Raw genomic sequence first — 20,828 nt, 5'->3', positions numbered from 1 at the left:
GAATTATATCTATCTGATCAAGTCAAAATAATAATAGATATTTTTTAAAAAACAAAGTTGCATCAAATGAATAAACAGAAAGCAAAATATCTCAAAAATAAGATAAGATAAAATGTTATCTGGAATATTTTCAGGTAGGTTTTTTTTTTTAAAAAAAATTCCTGTTTCGTCAATTCAAATCAAGCATTGACTGCAAATGGAAAAGGCATTCAAAGAGTTCATAGTTGAGTTTGATGGAATGATAAATCATCCTGTTTCTTTTCATATTGACCTCAAAGCATCTCACTTATTTTCCACAGATGCAACTGAATCTGGCCTAATTTGGAACAAAACTATCTCACTTCCTGATTAGAAATAAAGCCATAATTTAAATATATGTTCTCACTTCCTGATTAGAAATAAAGCCATAATTTAAATATATGTTCTCACTTCCTGATTAGAAATAAAGCCATAATTTAAATATATGTTTTACTTACAATTGCTTTTAATTATGCCCAGCATTGAGTTACCTAGTTTATGCCAAGTTTCACCCTTTTTCACTTGAACTTTTTGTAGTAAAGGTACTGTTCACAATGAGCTAATGTTAGGAGAATGTGGGTCTCAGACTGTCTTGAAATAAACAAGACTTGGCCATTGCTAGTGCACTATATCTTATACTGGATTTGTTTGCTTCACAAGGTGAAACACTTCCTCCACATTGCATTTTATACCTCAGCTTTCTCATCCCAGTTGTGGAGAATCATCTGTCGCATCCACACATGCATTTAATGCACAGTTAATGCATATTGCTTCACCCAGAGAATCCTGGGAATTGCTGTTTCCCTCTCACAGCTACAATTCCCAGCACTTTTAACAAACTACAGTTCGCAGGATTCTTTGAGGGCGGAGGGAGCCATGACTGTTAAAGCAGTATAAATCCCCTAAATGTTTGGTGTGGAAGTGAGTTAGAAGGAACTACTGGGTAGGGACTGGTGGATATGTCAATTTCAGTTTCTGACTGTCAGTTTTTCCAGTTTTACATTCTCCATATTTTCACATCAGTTTGCATTTTTAAAAGAAAGCCCTCCACAAAAAGTCCTCTTGAAAATTCACCTGCATTTTAGTGTGAATTTCCTTTAATATACACATTTTTGTATGCCAATTTGCCTGATATTTTTGGAAGGAATTTCCCCTCATTTAATGCAGTTTTTTATACTTCGTTTTCAATAATATATGCATTTTAATGCACACTTTACCCTAGTATATGCATTTTTGTACAAACTACTTGGGTAGTTTGGGTAGGCAAAGAAGTGCAAATTTCATCTGATGACTGTGTTTTGGTTCGTGTATTATTTCAGAAAGTGCAAATGAGGTAAGTTCACTTTTAAATGTGAACTGAATCAAATCTCCTCCTCTGCCCCATCCCTGTCTCCAAGGTTCCTTCAGGAAATCTGCTGCTACTCCATCCCTGTTAGGTAGACAACCCAGAGCTCTACTTAAAAGGCTCTAACAAAGGACAACTCACTACCTTTCCAAGACAATCTGTTTCACTGTCAAACAGTGGTCTTCCTGGATTAGTTGAAATTTCCACTCCTGTAATTTGAACTGTCTGAGTCAGGTCCTACCCTCAGGAGCAATAAAATCAAATTTATTCTATCATCCAAGTCATAGCCACTAGATATTTGAAGGTGGCTGTGATATCACCTCTTAATAGTATAATCTCTGGGTGAAACACAGTTCACTCCTAAAGCAACTGTAATAGTTTCTAGTCTGTTTTAATAACACACCTTATCTTAGCTGTGTAATGTTACTGCCCAGAACCTGATTTATTTATTTAGATCATCTATGCCAGGGGTTATCAACCATTTTGAGTCAGTGGACATATTTGGAATTTTGAGGAAGCGCTATGGGTCACAAAATTGCTGCTGTGGGGGATTGCTACTACATTTTAAAAAGAAGACGAAAAGAGAGTGCCACAAAACCATTTACATTCACGGCTTTGCTGACTTTTGCCTCTGGACACACCCACCATGGGCTGCAAAAGGTTTCCTATCTCTCCAGTAATGGATGGAATGGATTACATAAACAGGAGATTTAGTGTGCATAGATGTATAAACAACAATGAAACAGTTTCGTGCCATTGCTGTTAGTGGCACAGTTTCTAATCTGCTATTTCATGCTATTTCTTCGTTTCCAAGAGTACACGCTTATCAGTTTCTGTCAGTTAAGGTCAACAAAGCTAGTGTTCCTAGGAATGGCTCCATGTACAGCTGTGGCATCTCCTGGGTGCGGCCAGGATTGCCAGCTGCTGTGTTGTGCAATTCCAGACTGCAGTCCTAGGCCCATGTCCCTGGAAGTAAGCCCTACTGAACTTAATGGGACTTGTATCATGCTGCTAATCATATAATAATATACTTCACATTTCACAAGGAGTTGCCTGAAGGGTCTCAACTAACTAATATACTTCTTTAGAGATGAGCAAATCAGGAAGCACAGAATTATTGCTGTTGTTGTTATATTTTATTATTTATATGCTGCCCATTTGACCAGGTTCTCCCAGCCACTCTGAGTGGCTCCCAACAAAATATTAAAAAACACAGTAAAACACCAACTATTAAAAACTTCTCTGTACAGGGCTGCCTTCAGATGTCTTCTAAAAGTCGAATAGTTATTTATTTCCTTGACATCTGATGGGAGGGCATTCTACCAGGCAGGCGCCACTACCGAGAAGACCCTCTGCCTGGTTCCTTCTCACAGTGAGGGAACTGCCAGAAGGCCCTTGGAGCTGGACCACAGTGTCCGGGCTGTACAATGGGGGTGGAGATGCTTCTTCAAGAGTTCAAGTCATGTTTAGGTGTCATGCTGAACCCATTCTGCAATATTTGGAAACAAAGGCCTGGAAGATAACAAGGAGCTGTGTCTATTCAAGAGCAAATTAATTTTAGAGGACCCAAGAGACTGAGACTTCAATGTTAGCAAAGAGGCACTGACAAGACAGCAGCTTGTCTGATCAAGCTAAAGGGCCATAGGTGTCTGACAGCCCTAAGACAGGGGTGGAGAATCTCAAGGCTGGGGACCAAATGCATTTCTCCCAACCTGCTCATTTGGGTTTCAGGACTTTCCCCAATTTGCAAACCACCCCATAGGCTGCATCATCCTTGAGTATTTTTGCCTGGCTGGAATGTGTCCTTGAACTGTGATAATGGCTCTTGCTTGCCTTGTTGGAAAATGGAGGGTGTGTGTGTGTAAGTGTAAGAGTACCATCCATCTGCTCTGCCCCCATTTGCATCTGGTCTGGATGTTTGCCCATGAGAGGAATCTTTCAGGCCTAAAAAAGGTCCCCAAGCCTGTTGTGAGAAAGAAGCCCTGGCTCCAAGTGACAGAAGAAGAAGAAGAAGAAGAAGAGGAGGAGTAGTAGTTTGGATTTGATATCCCACTTTATCACACTACCCTAAGGAGTCTCAAAGCGGCCAACAATCTCCTTTCCCTTCCTCCCCCACAACAAGCACTCTGTGAGGTGAGTGGGGCTGAGAGACTTCAGAGAAGTGTGACTGGCCCAAGGTCACCCAGCAGCTGCATGTGGAGGAGCGGGGAAGTGAACCCGGTTCACCAGATTATGAGTCCACCACTCTTAACCACTACACCACGCTGGCTCTCATCTTGGGCCCATCTTAGGCACAATTTTGCTGCGGTTTGCCTACCAAACTATTGGGCGCCCCTCCAGGCCCAGAGTCAGCATGCAGCATTCTTCAGCAATACTGGAGGCTGCATATCCTCCAACATTTTGGGAGGGCAAAGCAGGACGTCCCCTGCCACACCATCCTGCCCACCTAATCTCTGTGCTCCTTCTCTCACGCCTGAGCTGAGTGGAGATTTGAACCCTAGTCTCCCAGGTCCTTGTCCAACACACTAAATCACTACACCATGCTGCTGCTTCCCCTCTCTTTTCCCTTTCCCTTTTCCTTCAAATAGGCAATTAACTGGGAGCGATTGTCTAGCGATGCATTGCCTAACTTCCCTGGACCATGGAGCTGGCTACAGTTCTATTTGCAAACACAAGCTTCACTCAAGTGGCACTAACAATACAAGAAAGAGGGGGTGGGCAAGAAGCTGTAGGAAGAGAAGGACCATCATTCCAGCGTGCGTACAAAAATGGGATCTATGTTTTGGGGACTACAGTGTCTCTGCTTACCTATTACTTTCAAAAGATTACTTTAAAAATTAGTGCCTTTGTATATCCATATAAACCTGCAACAAATTCATTGTCTTGGTATTTAATTTTGCAATAGCACTTTTTTTTTTTAAAAAGCCATGTTAATTTTGTAACAAGGGAGTTAGGCATTTCATACTTCACTTCCAAAAAAAAAAAAAAAAAGGCAGAAGAAGTGTGTGCATGAGCAAAGAAGAGATCACCCTGGAATTTCTTTGAGGGTGAGAACTGGAGTCAGCCAGCCCCTCTGCTCTCCTAGTGTCAAGTTTAGTCAGACCACGGAATTGAGCTGGGAGGTGATGTGTCTCTGCTGTCGTTGATGCACCTTGGGAATGAGGACACCTGCTTCTTTTTTATCTTGAAGATGCCTGAAATTGAGCAGTCTCGCCTGTCCTACTGACACTGAAAAAGTGGGTCAAGACTATGTTGCTCACAGATCTTTTGCTTGTGGCTTTTAAAATCAGTTTGGTCAGTCTGTCAGCTGAGAAGCTCTGGAGCTGTCCCAGAGGATACCAAATACAGAAGGAAAATTCCTCTTGTGTAGGTGAGTGAATTGGTCCCTCCCCCCTTCCAAACTTCAGGTCAGTTAAGAGGCTTAGCAATGCAGGGCTTTTTCGTTCAACGCTATTTTCTTAAAAAGAAACCATGTTTATGTGCCTTTATTCTTTGAAGTCTCTGCTATGTTTGCTGTGCATTTTTAGAAGAAATAGCTAGGACTACAACCTTGATAAGTTTCCAGTGGAATAGTAACAGGTGCTTTGAGACGTCTGCCAAGAAACTTGTCAGAAAAAATAACAAAACAAAAGCATGCAGGAGAAATATTTGGGTGAGGGGGTTTGGAGACATTAGTATTGATACATTTCATGGAAGTTAGGTTCATATGTGCCTTGGAGTAACTAATTTGCAGCAATTGTTTCTTGAGCGACTCAAAAAACTTTTATTGATTTTCTTTCTACCACTTTAAGAGTTCTTGCTTCCCCATAAGAATACTGGGAACAGTAATTTGCCATTGAGCATTATCTGTGAAAGATGCCTATTCCCCTCTCACAGAACTACCATTTCCAAGGAATGTAAGTCTGCAGTGTAAATATAATAGATATTGGCTGCAATCATACTTGCTTACTTGGGAGTAAATCCCATTAACTCAGCAGGATTTGCCTCTGAGATATCTTTATTGAGAAGTGTTTCAAAACCCATGAAAGCTAAAACCATAGCAATAAGAGCTCTCATCAGATGGATCAAATAGTTGAAAGGTGTGTTGCTTCTCCATCACTGGGGTGTTTTTTAAAAAAGGCCTATATACTAGCAATCCTTTGATTTCCTTAAACTGAAGGTGAATTCACATGACCATTTTATCCACTACAAGTTTAATTTTTGCAGTTCAAGACCCTATGAAGACACTGATCTTGGGAATAATTCTACATTTAGTTCAAATCCACAAAAGGCAGGATTTAACAGTCAGGATGGGAGTCCATTATAGATGTTGCATGAGGTCCTTTTGTTTACTGCCCACACTGTTTGTTTGTTCATGAAATTTCCATGCTGCTTAATGTAAAAAAGGCATAAGAGATAATAATGGGGAAACTCAATATAAATTCATATAGAAGTGCAACATTAACAATCAAATAAAACTTTTAAAAAGCTGACTAAAAACAGAATGAAACTATGTACCGTAGATAAAACTTAGCATTGCTCAAAAAGAAAAAAAGGACCACCAATCAGAAAATTGTGAATCAGAGTGCAGCATCTGGGTAAACATTGTGTTGTGAATCTGGGGGCAGGAGTTAGGTTGTATGCCCGAGTCCCTTCCAATTCCTGATAGCAAGGATTCAATTGCTGGAATAGCCCGGTCAGTTTCTTGGTAATAGTCTATGTACAGGTAGGTCATTGAGGCAACAAAGGAAGAGACTTTGGCTAGATATCAAATGGGTGTGCCACCTCCCTCAACTGGCTGGTAGTTAGAAGTACAAAAGCCAGGACTGAGCTAGAAGCAGGGGGCAGGCAGAAGCCTGTGAGGCAGAGACATGCTTGGTTTCTGCTGGAATTCAAGGCTGTGGCTATGGGAGAAGCAACACCTCTTGAGGTGTGAGCCTCTTCATTGTAGTAAAGTTGTATATGTGTGTAAATAAACCATATATCATAAAGACACCACAGTATCTGAGGTCCCTCATACCTCACCTCCAAAAGACTGAGGCTGCATAAACATTATACATTTAAAGCACATTTGAAGCACATTTCCACCTCACAAAGAATTCTGGGCACCATAGAGTACCTCTCACAGAGTTAAAATTCCCAGCAACCCCTAAGAAACTATGTACAGTGCCCACAATCCTTTGGAGAGGGAGGAAATGTGCTTCGAACATGCTTCAAATAATGTTTGCACAGCCACAGTCTTTTGGAGGTGAGGTAAAATGCATCTGCATTAACATGAAGTATATTTTCTCCTCAGCATATGATTTGAAATTGAAAAGAAGAGTAGGGGAGAGGGGGTGGGAAGAAACTTGTAGCAGCACAGCAGATAACACTCAACAGCAGCATGTAGCAACCTAAATTTGGAATAGCTGAATATTGCTATCATACTAGAAGATTCTGTATAGGCCTTGGCATTAGGGAGGAAATAAACAAGGGCAGACTCTGGCTCACTTCACAATACACCAATGTGGACTCTGCCTCCCTGACAGGCATACTAATGCTTCTTCACCTTCTCTAACTGGGTCTTTCTTTCGGACTCTTGGTAAATGAGGTTGCTTGTGTATAAAGATGCTAAGGACTGGCTACTAGCATTGCAATGACATGATTCATCGTTTTTGCTCATTCCTAAGACCCTCTGCTGAGATGGCATAAAGAGGCCTTTGAGCTGGGAGCAGAACCTCATTCTTCCATTCTGCGCTGCCTGCCAGAGCATTGTAGGAAACTTTTGTTCTCCCTAAGAGGATTTATTTAACACAGGGAAAGTTCTCATTACAGGGAAATTGTTGCCAGGGTATCCAGAGCAGCTGCAGGAAGATGGCAGCTACTTCACTATTTTCATGGGTGTGGGGTAGAAACAGGCAGCTGATGATGATTAAGACTTGGTTGCACTTGATATTGTGGGATGTATGTTAAGAAACAGCATCTTCTCTACAAAAAGATAGATGTTTCCGCTGCTGGTTAAAACGGGCAAGCCTAGAGCTGCCAAATGGAATAAACAAAAACACCACCCCCTCTGTTGTGGAATTGGCGTGTTTTTCAGTCTGCAGAATTATGTGTAACTGGATAAATTCTTGGGATAGGCTTCACCCAAGGTATTGGATGTCTAGTTTGTACAGTGCAGCACCCTGCATTGACCAGAATTGCCTGATTTGTTAGCAAAGCGAACAAAGACAAATTGTGGCTGTAGGGAAGAAATCACTTGCAACATCATAGAATTGTAACATTCTAGAGTTGTCCATCACAGATATATGACACCATCATATCATCTCACCACCGCCTTTGATCTACAAGCAGGGCCAGCAGGTGATGATGGGATGGGTGAAACTTTTGCTGTTTCTTTTACATGCAATTCTCTAGCTAGTTAACATGCAAAACATCTAGTTCAACCTGCCTTTCTCAACCTGTGGGTCCCCAGATGTTGTTGAACTACAGCTCCCATCACCCCTAGCTAGCAAGGCCAGAGCTCAGGGATGATGGGAGTTGTAGTCCAACAACATCTGGGGACCAACAGGTTGAGAACCGCTGATCTAGTTGGAGCCTGCAGAACTTGGATGTCTGTGCTTGAATCTCAGCTGCTGTTTGGATTGAATTCCAGGGGTCTGTTTTTTTATCTGCAATTGTCTGAATACAAAAATCTGTAGGATAAAGATGGAAATACATTGACAGTCAAGCACATGTTTAAAATGAGTTACATGAGACTTTATTGAATAGAGCCTACTGAGCTCCAGATGTAGAGCAAACTAAATAGAGTACCTATTTTATTTAACAAAAGCCAGTGCCCAAATCCAGTTCTATTTGTGCTTTATAATATGTGACTAGTAGACCTGAATGAGGATGTGACATCAGATGTATCTATCAAGTTTAATAGTGACAGCACACATTTTCAATTCAAGGTGCATTCAGATCACATGGCTTTCCATTTCTGGATGAGCTGGATGAGGGCCAAATTATCAACACAAATAAATGCAGGGAGAGTGGAGATAGTATGACTCTTTGCCCTCAAAAAGTACCTGAACATTATTTTAGGCCGATCACCAACTCTCATTCCTTGCTTTCTTTACCAGGTGTCATGAACAGCTAAATCTAAGACAATAACTCATACTACTTTATTTACAGGAATCAAAAACTGGCAATTGGTAGTTAACTTATTCCAATACTTGAACAATCAGAAACATGTTTGGATTGTGGTTTACCGTTGTGTTCTAACCTATAAATGATTATTTTATAGATATTGATGAATGTATATTTTGCTCTAGGAGGCTTAGTTTGGTCAGAGTTGAGTATACGCTTCCAGAGTTAATGCAAAATACGGTACATTACTTCTGGTAAATGAGGCACCATAGCCACTAGAGGGCCGTGGAAATTTGTGTCCCGGGCTTTTTAGACTCATCTACCCATGTACTGATGGCATGTGGGTGGTGCTGTGGGTTAAACCACAGAGCCTAGGGCTTGCTGATCAGAAGGTTGGCAGTTTGAATCCCCACGACAGGGTGAGCTCCCGTTGCTCGGTTCCTGCTCCTGCCAACCTAGCAGTTCGAAAGCATGTCAGAGTGCAAGTAGATAAATAGGTACCACTGCGTTTCTGTGCGCAGCTTTAGTTTGCCAGAAGCAGCTTAATCATGTTGGCCACATGACCTGGAAGCTGTACGCCGGCTCCCTCAGCCAATAAAGCGAGATGAGCGCCGCAACCCCAGAGTTGTCCGCGACTGGACCTAATGGTCAGGGGTACCTTTACCTTTACCTTTACCCATGTACTATCTGAAACCAAAGGGGTGCATTGGTTGCCAGATGTGATTCCCCCCCCCACCTCTCCTACTCCCACTAATAAAACATATGCAAGGAGAGATATTTTTAAGTGGGTAATTATTACATAATGGTCTCTTGAGTCACCCAAAATTCATGGATCAGCCAAGTGCATGGTAGGAATTTTCTTAATGGGATATCACTTTGGTTTTTAGTGTCCTGTTGAAAATAGCTTTTGATGGTGATTACTTGCAACAGTGATATATTGATCCTCTCAAATTGATCGAGATACATAAGCTGCTGACTTGTTTCAACTAAGGCGTAATGGTTTTAGCTGACCAGTGTTTCTGTCTCTAGGATTCACACGGAAAAAAATAGCATAAATGTATTTATGCATTTTATATATTTATACTCCTTTCCCCGTATACTCAAAGGTGCCTTATGGCAACATTTTAGGACAATAACTAAATCATAAAAACAGATTTTAGAATATCAGCAAAGCAACAGCAAAAATACTTTTGCCATCATAGCTATTTGCCCCTCCAAAGTCCTGTAGGACTAGCCTACCTCAGTGTGAAATTCCATGTCTCAAACAACTTAGTAACAAAATGTATGTTAATGTTTGGTCAAGGGAGTAACTGGAAAAAGTGCAAGCAGTACAGCTGTCAGATTCCTGAGACAAATCAACTTTGTTGCAGTTCAGCCTTCATTTACCATGTACACAAAGCAAGTCTACATAGTTTCATATTCTCCCAGTGCAAACAGCAGAAAGCAACATCACTTCAAATGCAGGAGCAACTCTGAACGCTCCAAAAACACCTTCCCCCCAAATAAACCGCACTTTGTGTTGTTTTCTCTTGCGTAGCCAAAAACCAGGACTACCCATTGAATAAAAACTATAAGCCAGTCTAATATTTATTAAAAGGGTTTTAGATAACTCAAAAGCAAAACCTTAGATTTCTGGAGATCATTTTGAGCACAAAAAACCCAAATGACTAGCTGCATGATAGCAATGATGTGCTTGAAGCTCAGATACGTAAAGCAAAACTACAGTTAACTTGAATTTTAGGGTGAAGGCAAAAGAAACAAGTCCCTGAAAGCTTTTCTCTTTCCTTTCCTCACCTCTACATGCAAACACCTATTTGGAAGACATCTGAAGGCAGCATTATATAGGGAAGTTTTTAAATGTCTGATGTTTTACTGTGGTTTTATAATTTGTTGGAAGCTGCCCAGAGTGGTTGGGGCAACAAACCTATATATTCCCAAAATCTGCACCAGAGGCTTGAGGTACTCCTTGGATAAAATTTTGGGAACACACAGGGAACAGGTGGAGGTGAAAAAGAGGAAGAAGTCTTGATGTTTGAGTAGAAGTCACTAAAATTCTATAACATCCAAAATTCTCTACTTTTTTGTATTTAACATCCCTCTCTCTCTCTCTCTCTCTCTCTCTCTCTCTCCTTTTTAGATCCTGCACCATTCCTAGTTTTCAGCCAAGGAAATGCAATCTTTAGAATAGACACTGAGGGAACCAATCACAAAAGACTGGTGGCTGATGCTAGTTTATCAACATTAATAGATTTTCATTATGAAGAAGATTGCCTTTATTGGGTGGACACTGAAGAAGGTCTTATCCGGCGAGTATACCTGAATGGTTCAAATCAACAGGTAATGGAATGTAATCATCAAAATTCTGAGAACCTCTGCATCTCCCTGAAGCATGCTGATACCTCCATTTGTTTCTCTATTATTATTATTTATTAAATTTGTACACTGCCCTCCATAGATGTTAGTGAAATTCACAACATAAAATTACAATATAAAAAATGCATTTTAGCTGCTGCCCTCTCAGCACTCACCAACTAAATTCACTATTAGTAGGAGTGATGGACAGTCTATTACTAATGATCATAACTAGAGTGATCACTCACCCAACTTTACAGAGAGTAGTCCTCTAATTGAAGGACTGGCAGAGGAGCACCCTCTATTTCAATGAGTCCTGTTTTGGAAGTGAAAAAAAAGCCCACTTTAAAGATAAGTAAGAGAAGAAGAAGGAAGAGAAAGGGCCTTGAAGTTACAGCAGCCTTGAGCAGGCATACACATCGCTGGGTCACAGTTGGTGAGATGTATTGTAGCTCTATATAAACTAGAGTAATTATTTCTAAATTTGTATCTATACTTACAAATTACAATTTTAATGGAAAGCTGTTTTCTTTTTGTTGCGTATCCTTATGTTTGTTTGTTTGCTTGTTTGTTGTGTTTATATTTTTAAATTATCTCTCCTTACCTTGTCCTTACTTTAAGCTAAATGTGTTTTGTGCATTTACTTGTACATGTAGTGTGAAATAATATCTTGAGTAAGATATCTGGTAAGCCACTCAACCAAACTAGACATGATGTTAAATGAGTCATTAATTTTATTGTTTCTCTACTCCTCTGAGGAGGAACAGAGGTTTAAACATCTCCCCATAGCAGTCCTAATGACAATTCCCCCCACAGATGCTAGGAGAAAGCTGCTATTTGTTAGGCAGACAAAGCCAAGGCTAAAATGTCCAAGCAAGGAAGGTCTCGTGATAGAAAAAATAGCATAGCTGCTTACATATTTAACAGGCCTTTTCTTGCTTTTCTGGTAAACACATAAATGTATATCCTGAAGTGGTAATCTCAGGTGGCTTTCCTGAATTGTTTGAATAAGGATCATGAATTCCAATGCTTTGTATGGCATTCTGATTCAACCAGTGATCTGGTGTCTTAGTATAATGACAATTGGGTGACAATTGTCCCCCCTCCCCCCAATTACAGACAATTTACCACATAGAAAAAGATGTTTCTGGATTTGCAGTGGATTGGATAAACCACAACTTTTACCTCGCTCATTACCAGAAGGCCACAATTGAGGCAGTTGACATGGATGGAAACCATTCCCAAATCATCATAAATGATGGACACCATCCCACAAGTATTGTGGTTGATCCAAACAGAAGGTAACTCAGATTGTCTTTATGGTTTATAGTGACACAGTGCTGAAACAAAAAGCTTTAGATGAAATGTAGACTGAAGGATCCTCTGTGGTTTGGAGGACTGGGAAACAGTCATGTACTTTGATATTCCGTCTCATCTTCTCTCTCCTTCCTCCTCTTATGTATCAGTTTAATGAGTAATTTCCTGGCATGATTGAACCTAGGTTCCTCTTATGTCTGAACTGCTAAATTTTGGTGAGCCTCCAAGTTATGATTGCAAATGAATTAAGTGAGAGATTTATTATCTGCTGCTCTTGAAGTAATTTTAATAACAATAATGACAATAATTGATTTTATCAACAGGTTTTTATTTTGGTCCTCTGAAGGAACCACTGACAGCATCTACAGAGCAGTTCTGAATGGGAAAGACGTATGGAGACTTCTGAGGAGCACAGGAAAAATCAGAAGTATCTCACTAGATCTTATTGATCTGAAGCTCTTCTGGATCCAATATGATGCCAATGATGAAGTTTCACATATTGCAAGCTGTGACTACAATGCTAGTTCTGTTCATTTGCACAAATACATAGTACGGTATGTTAATGAATATAACTTATATATATGGTAGTGAATATATAATGCCAAAGTGTAAAATAAATTGCCCCAATCTAGCCAGGAGACATATGCGGTTTACTTCATACATTTAAAGTACACCCAACATGCTTTTAAACCACATGACTTCCTGCACAGCATTCTGGGAATTGTAGTTTTCACTTCACAGAGCTACAATTCCCAGAAACGTTAACAAACTACAAATCCCTGGATTCTTTGGGGAATTCATGTGCTTTAAATGTGTCTGGATGTGTTTTAAATGTATAGTAAGGATCTGCCCTGTTATCTCTGAATTGCTGCCTAACTGGCTAGATACAGTGATAGCCAAACTTGGCCCTCCAGCTGTTTTGGGACTAAAACTCCCATCATCCCTGGCTAACAGGACCAGTAGTCAGGGATGATGGGAAATGTAGTCCCAAAACAGCTGGAGGGCCGAGTTTGGCCATCAATGGGCTAGAATGTCTATGACTTAATGAACTTTCAGCAAGTTAATGAACAGATGCAACTATTTGCTTTATTTTCCCATAGAAACCAACTTTCTGACATATTCCTCTTTGCTGACCACATGTACTATTCCGACTCAACCGCTGGTAGTATTTGGAGAGCCAATAAATATACAGGAAAAGATATAGTTGCAATTAACCTGCAGCTGTCACTTCTCCCACCTGCTGAAATACTGGTAGTGCACCCATTAAAACAGCTCAGCATAAAGATGGGTTCTAAAACATTTGGTAAGTTTCATGTTGCATAATTGTTCTGCTCGGTCATTAGGATCACACCTCAAATTATCTTGTACCACCCTGCTTTTGCTACTGTCATGATATTCAAGGAATATACTGTCATGATAATTCCTGTTCACGTTTTCCAACCAAACCTTTCAAATGCCTTAACAATGCTGCAACTGAATGTTTCTATATCTAGAAATTTCTTTCATCTCTCTCCCTGTTCAACATTGCTTAGCTAAGCATGCTCATCATGTAAGTATAAAAACTGCAATATCACATTCTCCAGCACCTCATTTTAAAAAGAAGATTGCATGTTTGTGTAAAACAAGCACTCACACTCACACTTGTATCCCCCTTCCCTTGATATTGGCACAAAATAGCTCTTACAACTTACTTTTGTTTCCATTTCCAATAATGTGATAAACATGAATATACCTCATTCTCTTCCTTTTTACATTTATTTATCTGAAGTTTTTCCTCCTCTAAGAATAAGTCATAATAATACCCATTGTTCTTCACAGACATATTGTATAATAATCAACCACCAGAAATCCATTTGGAACAAATGTTTGCATGTTAACGTGTCCCAAATTTTGTAGTTTTTCAAACCACCCTTCATTATAAATTCTTTATTTTAAAAATAGATGTCACTGAGGATACTTCTGGATTAATTTATTGAGGAAGTATAAAATGGCTGTGAATAAAGGATACTTCTTCCCCACAAACCCACCAATATATAAGATTGAAATTAAAACAATGGTTTACTTTAAGCAATAGGAATAAAACTGGAAGAACACCAAAGGACCTTGGCTTGATGGATGTGTTCCTGATCATGCTTCTCTTCCCTTCAGCCTAATTCCCAAACCTGTCAGATGACACTCTATGCTTGTGTACTGCTTTCACTGCCGGTGTTGCCTGAAAGTCTGAATGCCGCAGTGTACATGCATCACCATTGTACATGCATAGTCCGCCCATCTATGGACCATTCATATGCAGGACCTTTACAAACAGGAGGAGAGAGAAGGGAATGTTTGGGCAATTGCAAAGCTTATGACACTTCAAGAAATATGTAAAACCTGTCCACCTGTATCCTTGGGGACCATTGCTCTTTTGGATATGGTAGACAGTGAGTTTGTTGCAGTTTATCCTTGTAAATGGAACACTGCTAATCAGTTGTGTGCGCGCTCAGCCAAATAAAGATGATTGTGCGCTGGTGCTGAGGTGCCGTCCTGTTGCGGAGGATGATGCAAGCAGTCAACCTAAGCTTAGCAAGCATCATTGCATAATACCACCTCAGTCAGCCTGTGCTCTTATTGACTGGAGGCCTGCCAGTGTATTTGCATGTGTGTAAGCTGGGGAACAATGGGACGCGGGTGGCGCTGTGGGTAAAACCTCAGCGCCTAGGACTTGCCGATCGCATGGTCGGCGGTTCAAATCCCCGGGGCGGGGTGCACTCCCGTCGTTCGGTCCCAGCGCCTGCCAACCTAGCAGTTCGAAAGCACCCCCGGGTGCAAGTAGATAAATAGGGACCGCTTACCAGCGGGAAGGTAAACGGCGTTCTGTGTGCTGCGCTGGCTCGCCAGATGCAGCTTGTCACGCTGGCCACGTGACTCGGAAGTATCTGCGGACAGCGCTGGCTCCCAGCCTATGGAGTGAGATGAGCGCACAACCCTAGAGTCTGTCAAGACTGGCCCATACGGGCAGGGGTACCTTTACCTTTACCTAAGCTGGGGAACAGGCAATCAACACTGTAAGTGACATGGGTCACAATGGCTGACAAGAGTGGCAGAGGATTCTGGGAAAGTAAATTGTCCATCCAAATGAAGGTACATAGTAAGGTGCAATTTATTGACTCATGTGTATGCTCCTAGTTGTCTTTTCTCATGACCTTTTTGGCTACCATAGTATAAAGCTGTTGAGATGAGATGCAATTTCCCTTCTCTCCCACCTTAATAATTAGTTCACTTTTAAAACGAGCTCTTCGTTGACTCCGGAATCTTCCTTTTACGGCAGGATAGACTAGAGCATAGGAATTTGAAATGGATGTAATATAGGCCTCCCCCACCAATGACTTCTTATAAAACATTGAGGGGGTGGAAAGAAGCTTAAGTAGCCCAATCCAGATGAAGCCTTTGGACTTTGCATGTGCGTTGTTTAGCTTATCCAGCCCAAGGACCTGGATTGAGGGAAGGCTAATTAGCCTAAAGTACAAATGAGATTTATAAGGGGATCTTTACAACAAGGGAAACCTGAAAATGAAATCATGTGAGCATTAATTCAGTGCTCTGCAGAGGCTAAGTCAATGTGCGCTGGAGTTAAAAGTGCACAATCTAACATTGTTTCCTTTTTCTTTTTTTTAAAGGAAATAGCTGTTGCTGTGCTTTTCACGTACAATACAGAAACTGTTTTAGCTGTCAAATGCTTGCTAAGGTCAAATTTGGGTTATTAGTTGCAAGCTCTTTTCCTTCCACTAGATTAGTGTTCTGCTTCCAACAGGTCAAACCAGGATGCCTCCTACTGTTTTACCTGCCCTTCCCTCGGCGTTCTGACTTATCTTTACCGGGACTATTTCATGGCACTGCACAGAACTACGTTGGCTTCAAAACCAATGCAATGCATTTGTGCAATGTCATAGCTCTATTCATAAACAGTGCACCTTTATGAAGTAACAGTTGTATACAGTGACAAAGTGGCATTTGAAGATGAACCCACTTACAGCCATGTTCTGCACAATGTTACTATCAAAAGAACCCAAGGCTTCCTCTACTTGAGTGTGAGTGTGTGTCTATCTATCTATATCTATCTATCTATCTATCATCTATCTATCTATCTATCTATCTATCTATCATCTATCTATCTATCTATCTATCATCTATCTATCTATCTATCTATCATCTATCTATCTATCTATCTATCATCTATCTATCATCTATCATCTATCTATCATCTATCTATCATCTATCTATCATCATCTATCATCTATCTAATCTTCCTACCTATGCCTTAGATAGGTCATTTATCTGTATATGTCTGCACACACACACACACACACACATACACACAAAATTCATTCATGCATAAACACACCTAATTTTCTCTGCTCAATTTTTTTTACACACAGGCCTTTTTTGTAGATATATTTGCATCCAGCTCAGTTTCTAATTTCCCTAATTTCTAACTGAGACACAGATGGAGCATTGAAATTCAGATTTGTTCTTCAAGTGAATCTATTCTCCAGGAGGACAGCATTGTAGCAAAGGTCCTTGTGGAATTGGGTTATGCTGCAAATCATCAGAAGGGCAGGTTCGGTGAGATGGGCAGTGTGGTAGAGTAGGCAGAGGTTTGGGGATGGGGGCTTGGGCAAAGAGTAAGGGGAAGGAGGTTCTGGGAGAAGGGTTGTGGGGAAGGGATTGTTGAGGGAAGCCACCAGGGACATCAGCCCCTAATATATAAATAAAAACTGGGTGCATTTTGAGTCACTCTTTATCTTGATATAATCCTCTTTTCCAGAAAGAAGGCCATGTCTTTCAACTCAAAAAAGCTGCAAGACAAGTACCTGCAAGCGAGACCCCAAGAGCAGTCGTTGTAAATGTATGAGTGGGTTTACCTTAAGCAAAACAAAGCAATATTGTGAAGGTAATGAAGGATAACTGCTTGTGATTGAATGATGTGGGTAGGCAGGCATGCTTGTTACTCTCTAGTCTTTAAACTATAAACAGATGCACTAAATTAGAAAAATAGATGGTGTTTCTCCACCATATATATTTTAGGAACAGAGGGACAAAAATGTCAGACCGCAAGGCACCTCTTTTGAAATCTTTCAGTCTGGTTCACAATGCTAGACTAATTAGAGGTGGGGGGCAAGGAGGCCGTTTGTGAAATGCACAAGTCCCAGCTCCTGACTCTCCATTTTTTTTGCCAAATCATGAGTCCCTACACTTTTTAGATACAGTTACTAATAAGGCTGTCCCTTATAATTCAAGTGCTGGCTTGTTCAGAGTGAAGCAGCACTCTAAACTGATCAGCACTTAACACAGAAATAAAAAGAGTGCCAGTTTTTTGTAGAATGAGTTGTCCCAAGCATAGGCATGTGTGAACCAAGACAGATGATGGTGTTGGGTCTCTTAGCCTGAGGTGCATGGTTTTGTGGCCAACAAGCTAAACACAGAGCTAGGTACAGATAAGTGATAAAATGTTTGGTTGTGATCATGCTATGGGTTCCTCATGCTTTTTATTGCACATTCATTGTGATTTGTGTGCATGATGTTATTGGGATGGTCACACACAACCACACTTTCAATAGTATTTGCATGGTTACATGGGATCCTGCTTTTAATACTGTTTCGGGGGTGGGCGGAGTTTTGGGGCAGTCATACTGTTTCATTTCCAAATAGGGTGTATCCTGTAACTTCCTGCTAAAACCGCATAACTTTTCATACCACAAATATTCTGGGGTTTTTTGGTCCCAGCTTTGTCGTACTATGGCTCTTCTGGACAGCACATTAAAAACTGCCTTATATTGAGTTGGGTCCCTTGGTTCATCTAGCTCAGTTTTCTCTCCCATTAGTTGCAGGAAGTTTCCAGTGTAGCATTGTTTTATTACTATTTATTGAATTTGCATCCTGCATCTTATCTGAAGATCTCAAGGCAGTTTACAGCATAAAAACACAAAATACATAATAAAAATGAGAACAAAAGAAGCCAATAACCCTCACCTCCCAAAAGTAGCATAGCTGTCTTCTCTTACTCAAGACATCTAAATATGAATATTGGGCACCTGCAGATGACCTGCTTGCTGATTTTCTTTGCAGTGAGATTAGAAGGCATGGACTATTAAATGAGCATTCACTCTGATTTGTTTGTGCAGAGGTTAGGTAATGTTACATCAAAGCAAGTGTTATCATACACTTTCTAGTGCATTTCCCCATTACTTTCCTTTTCACAGAAGTCTGATCTTTGTGGGGGTTGGGTTTGTTGTGCAGGAACTCCAAATCAGCTTTAATTGTGTTACCTGCATTTGCATGTGACTGAATCCCATGCCCAAATAGTGACAGCCCATAATATCATTAATGATGTTCTCTTATTTTTTTTATTAACCCCCCTTGAATTTTTATAATTGTTCTTTCCTCCCCATCAGATGTCAATGAATGTGCATTTTGGAACCATGGATGTACTTTAGGTTGTGTCAATGTCCCAGGCTCCTATTATTGTACATGTCCAAGAAATTTTGTTCTACTGTCTGACAAGAAAACTTGCCACGGTAGGTAGCTGTCAGACACAAATACTAGCATGTTTGCTCCTGCCTTCTGAAAGTCCTCTTCTTATAGCAGTGGAAGTTTACCAGCACAGCCATGCTAATCCGACAATTTTGTTACATAGGGAAATAGGATGTTGTCTTATGTTGAGCCAGATATTTGGTCCATTTGGCTTAGTCTTGTCTCCAATGACTGGCAGTAGCTCTCTGGGATTCTAGGCCGTGCTTTTCCCAACCCTACCCTGGAGAAGCTGTGGAGTGAACCTGGGTACTCTGAATGCAAAACCCAGAGGGGTTTAACGATCAATCCCTCTTCCTAGGGAATTCTGGGAACTGTAGCTCTGTTAGGGGAATAGGAGTCTCTTAACACTGCTCTGCACTCTTAACAAACTAAACTTCCCAGGATTCTTTGAGGGAAGGCACAAGTGGTATGATACTGCTTCAAATGTATTGTTATGAGTTTGTGGGTCCCAGAGTTCTAATCCCTATAATCCTAGCAAGTGTTAAAATGTAGATCAGGCTAGCTTCCTCATAGGTGATTGCCTGGGGAGAAAAAGAGAGGGGCTCGGGGCTCCTCCTCAAACTTGCAGATATTAAGAAGGACAAAAGCCAGAATTTAGAGTTGAAAAGTATGCATTATTACTATCAGCCTATTATTTCCAAATTCTAAAATCTTATTCAGCAAAATGAGAAACGTGTGCATTGTGAGATTAAAAAACAACAGCCATGAATGGTCTGAACAGATGGGGACAAATGAGATTTTCCTCCAGATCAAACATCGTTGTTGGATCATGGAGTCCTCCACTTTATCCTGTGTTCAGCTTTCATGTTGCTGACATCACTGTACTTGGGTAGGGCTGGTCTTCTTCCTTCATTCACACAAATGTTGCTTATATGCAGCAATTGCTCTGTGTCCCAGGTGCACCATACAGTAGCTCAAAAGGCAGACGTTATGATACACACAAGCAATGCTGGAAGAAGACAAATAAATTGCTTCCATTTATCTGGACATGGGACTTTAGGCACAGTTCCTTTCCCCACATCCTCCTGGTCCATTAGACACTCTGACTCCAATAGCCAGTCTTTTCCCTCCTTACTTACAGCAGTGCCAGTCCTTGCTCCAAAAAACCCCAGAGGCTAAACCGTTATCTTGGAGGCAAGATGCATTATTTTGATTAAAGAGACCTGCGTAGCTTAATTCTAAAGGCAGGGGTACTGAGTATTAAATCATACACTCAGAGACCATCTTGCCATATGTTAAAAGAGCTGAGGCTTGAGGAGCCAGGGTGGCTGAAATTTATCCCTTCCTTGAAATTCCCGCAAACCATTATTTCCATTGTTCAATCTGTCCCCCCTTTAACTCTTATTTCCATTGTTTTAAACTTACTGTAGAACTAATTCCCTGTCCAAGCAGTTACATTCATTGCAGCCATGGTTGTGGGCAGACAGTGAAGGGGCCTGTTTGCTTTTGCCCTGAGGGATCAGTTCTCCAAGCAGATGGAAGAACATGCACAGGTAAGCATGTGGAGAGTGAGTCACCTGCCTGGGAGGTGAGTGTGTTTGTGTGTACTCAGCACCACTCTTGCACTGTCCAGATTGGTATCCTAGGAATAAGAAACCCATTTTTATTAGCAGCTAAATCATGTAACAGGTAAGCTTCAAGTTGGACTTCAACCCAAATGTTCTGACTGAGATAACTGCTTCCCAGCCTGCTACAAGATTTTCATCATCTACAGTAGCAACCCTGTGAAATGGAAAAACAGAAGGCAGGGAAAGGGTTAAAGCCCCCCCCCCAACTCATCATGAGACACGGATTTAAAAGTAAAAGATGCAATAAAACATGAAGCATCCTCTAGACAAGTTTCAGGATCATTGGGTTTCACTGCTTCATTATCCAAAGCCATTTCATATTGCGGTGTGTGAACGACTTTCATTTGGTGTGTCATTAAATGAGGTTCGGGTGCTTAATATCTGCTAGAATTCATTGCTTTTTTGGGCAGAGATTCTTCTGTCTGTCATGAACAGGGTTTAACAAAAAATACTGTTTTCCCTGGTGTATGTGTGATATTCATCCATTTTACTGCAAATGTTTTATGGAGCTTATGGATGAAACGTTTTCCTTAAGTCTTTGTCCAGCCATAACATTAATTGTTTAG

At 40.7% G+C, this 20,828-nt stretch overlaps 1 protein-coding gene across 3 annotated transcripts in view; it reads left to right on the top strand.

Moving 5' to 3' along the window:
* Positions 1-4,346: 4,346 nt before the first annotated feature.
* EGF (epidermal growth factor) overlaps positions 4,347-20,828 on the top strand; it is a 41,739-nt gene continuing 25,257 nt past the window's right edge. For all 3 annotated transcript variants that reach the window (XM_081020283.1, XM_081020282.1, XM_081020281.1), the window contains exons 1-8: positions 4,347-4,733; positions 10,590-10,789; positions 11,924-12,105; positions 12,445-12,675; positions 13,222-13,424; positions 16,929-17,054; positions 18,556-18,678; positions 20,065-20,187. In XM_081020283.1, coding sequence (XP_080876409.1) covers positions 4,613-4,733; positions 10,590-10,789; positions 11,924-12,105; positions 12,445-12,675; positions 13,222-13,424; positions 16,929-17,054; positions 18,556-18,678; positions 20,065-20,187 — 1,309 coding nt within the window. In that variant the 5' untranslated portion in view covers positions 4,347-4,612. The remainder of the gene's footprint in view (positions 4,734-10,589; positions 10,790-11,923; positions 12,106-12,444; positions 12,676-13,221; positions 13,425-16,928; positions 17,055-18,555; positions 18,679-20,064; positions 20,188-20,828) is intronic.

This window comes from Podarcis pityusensis (assembly GCF_964106645.2).
Source record: "Podarcis pityusensis genome assembly, chromosome: 9".
NCBI classification, from domain to species: domain Eukaryota; kingdom Metazoa; phylum Chordata; class Lepidosauria; order Squamata; family Lacertidae; genus Podarcis; species Podarcis pityusensis.
The sequence above is the reverse complement of the archived record's forward strand: the minus strand, read 5'-3'. Positions and strand labels throughout refer to the sequence as shown.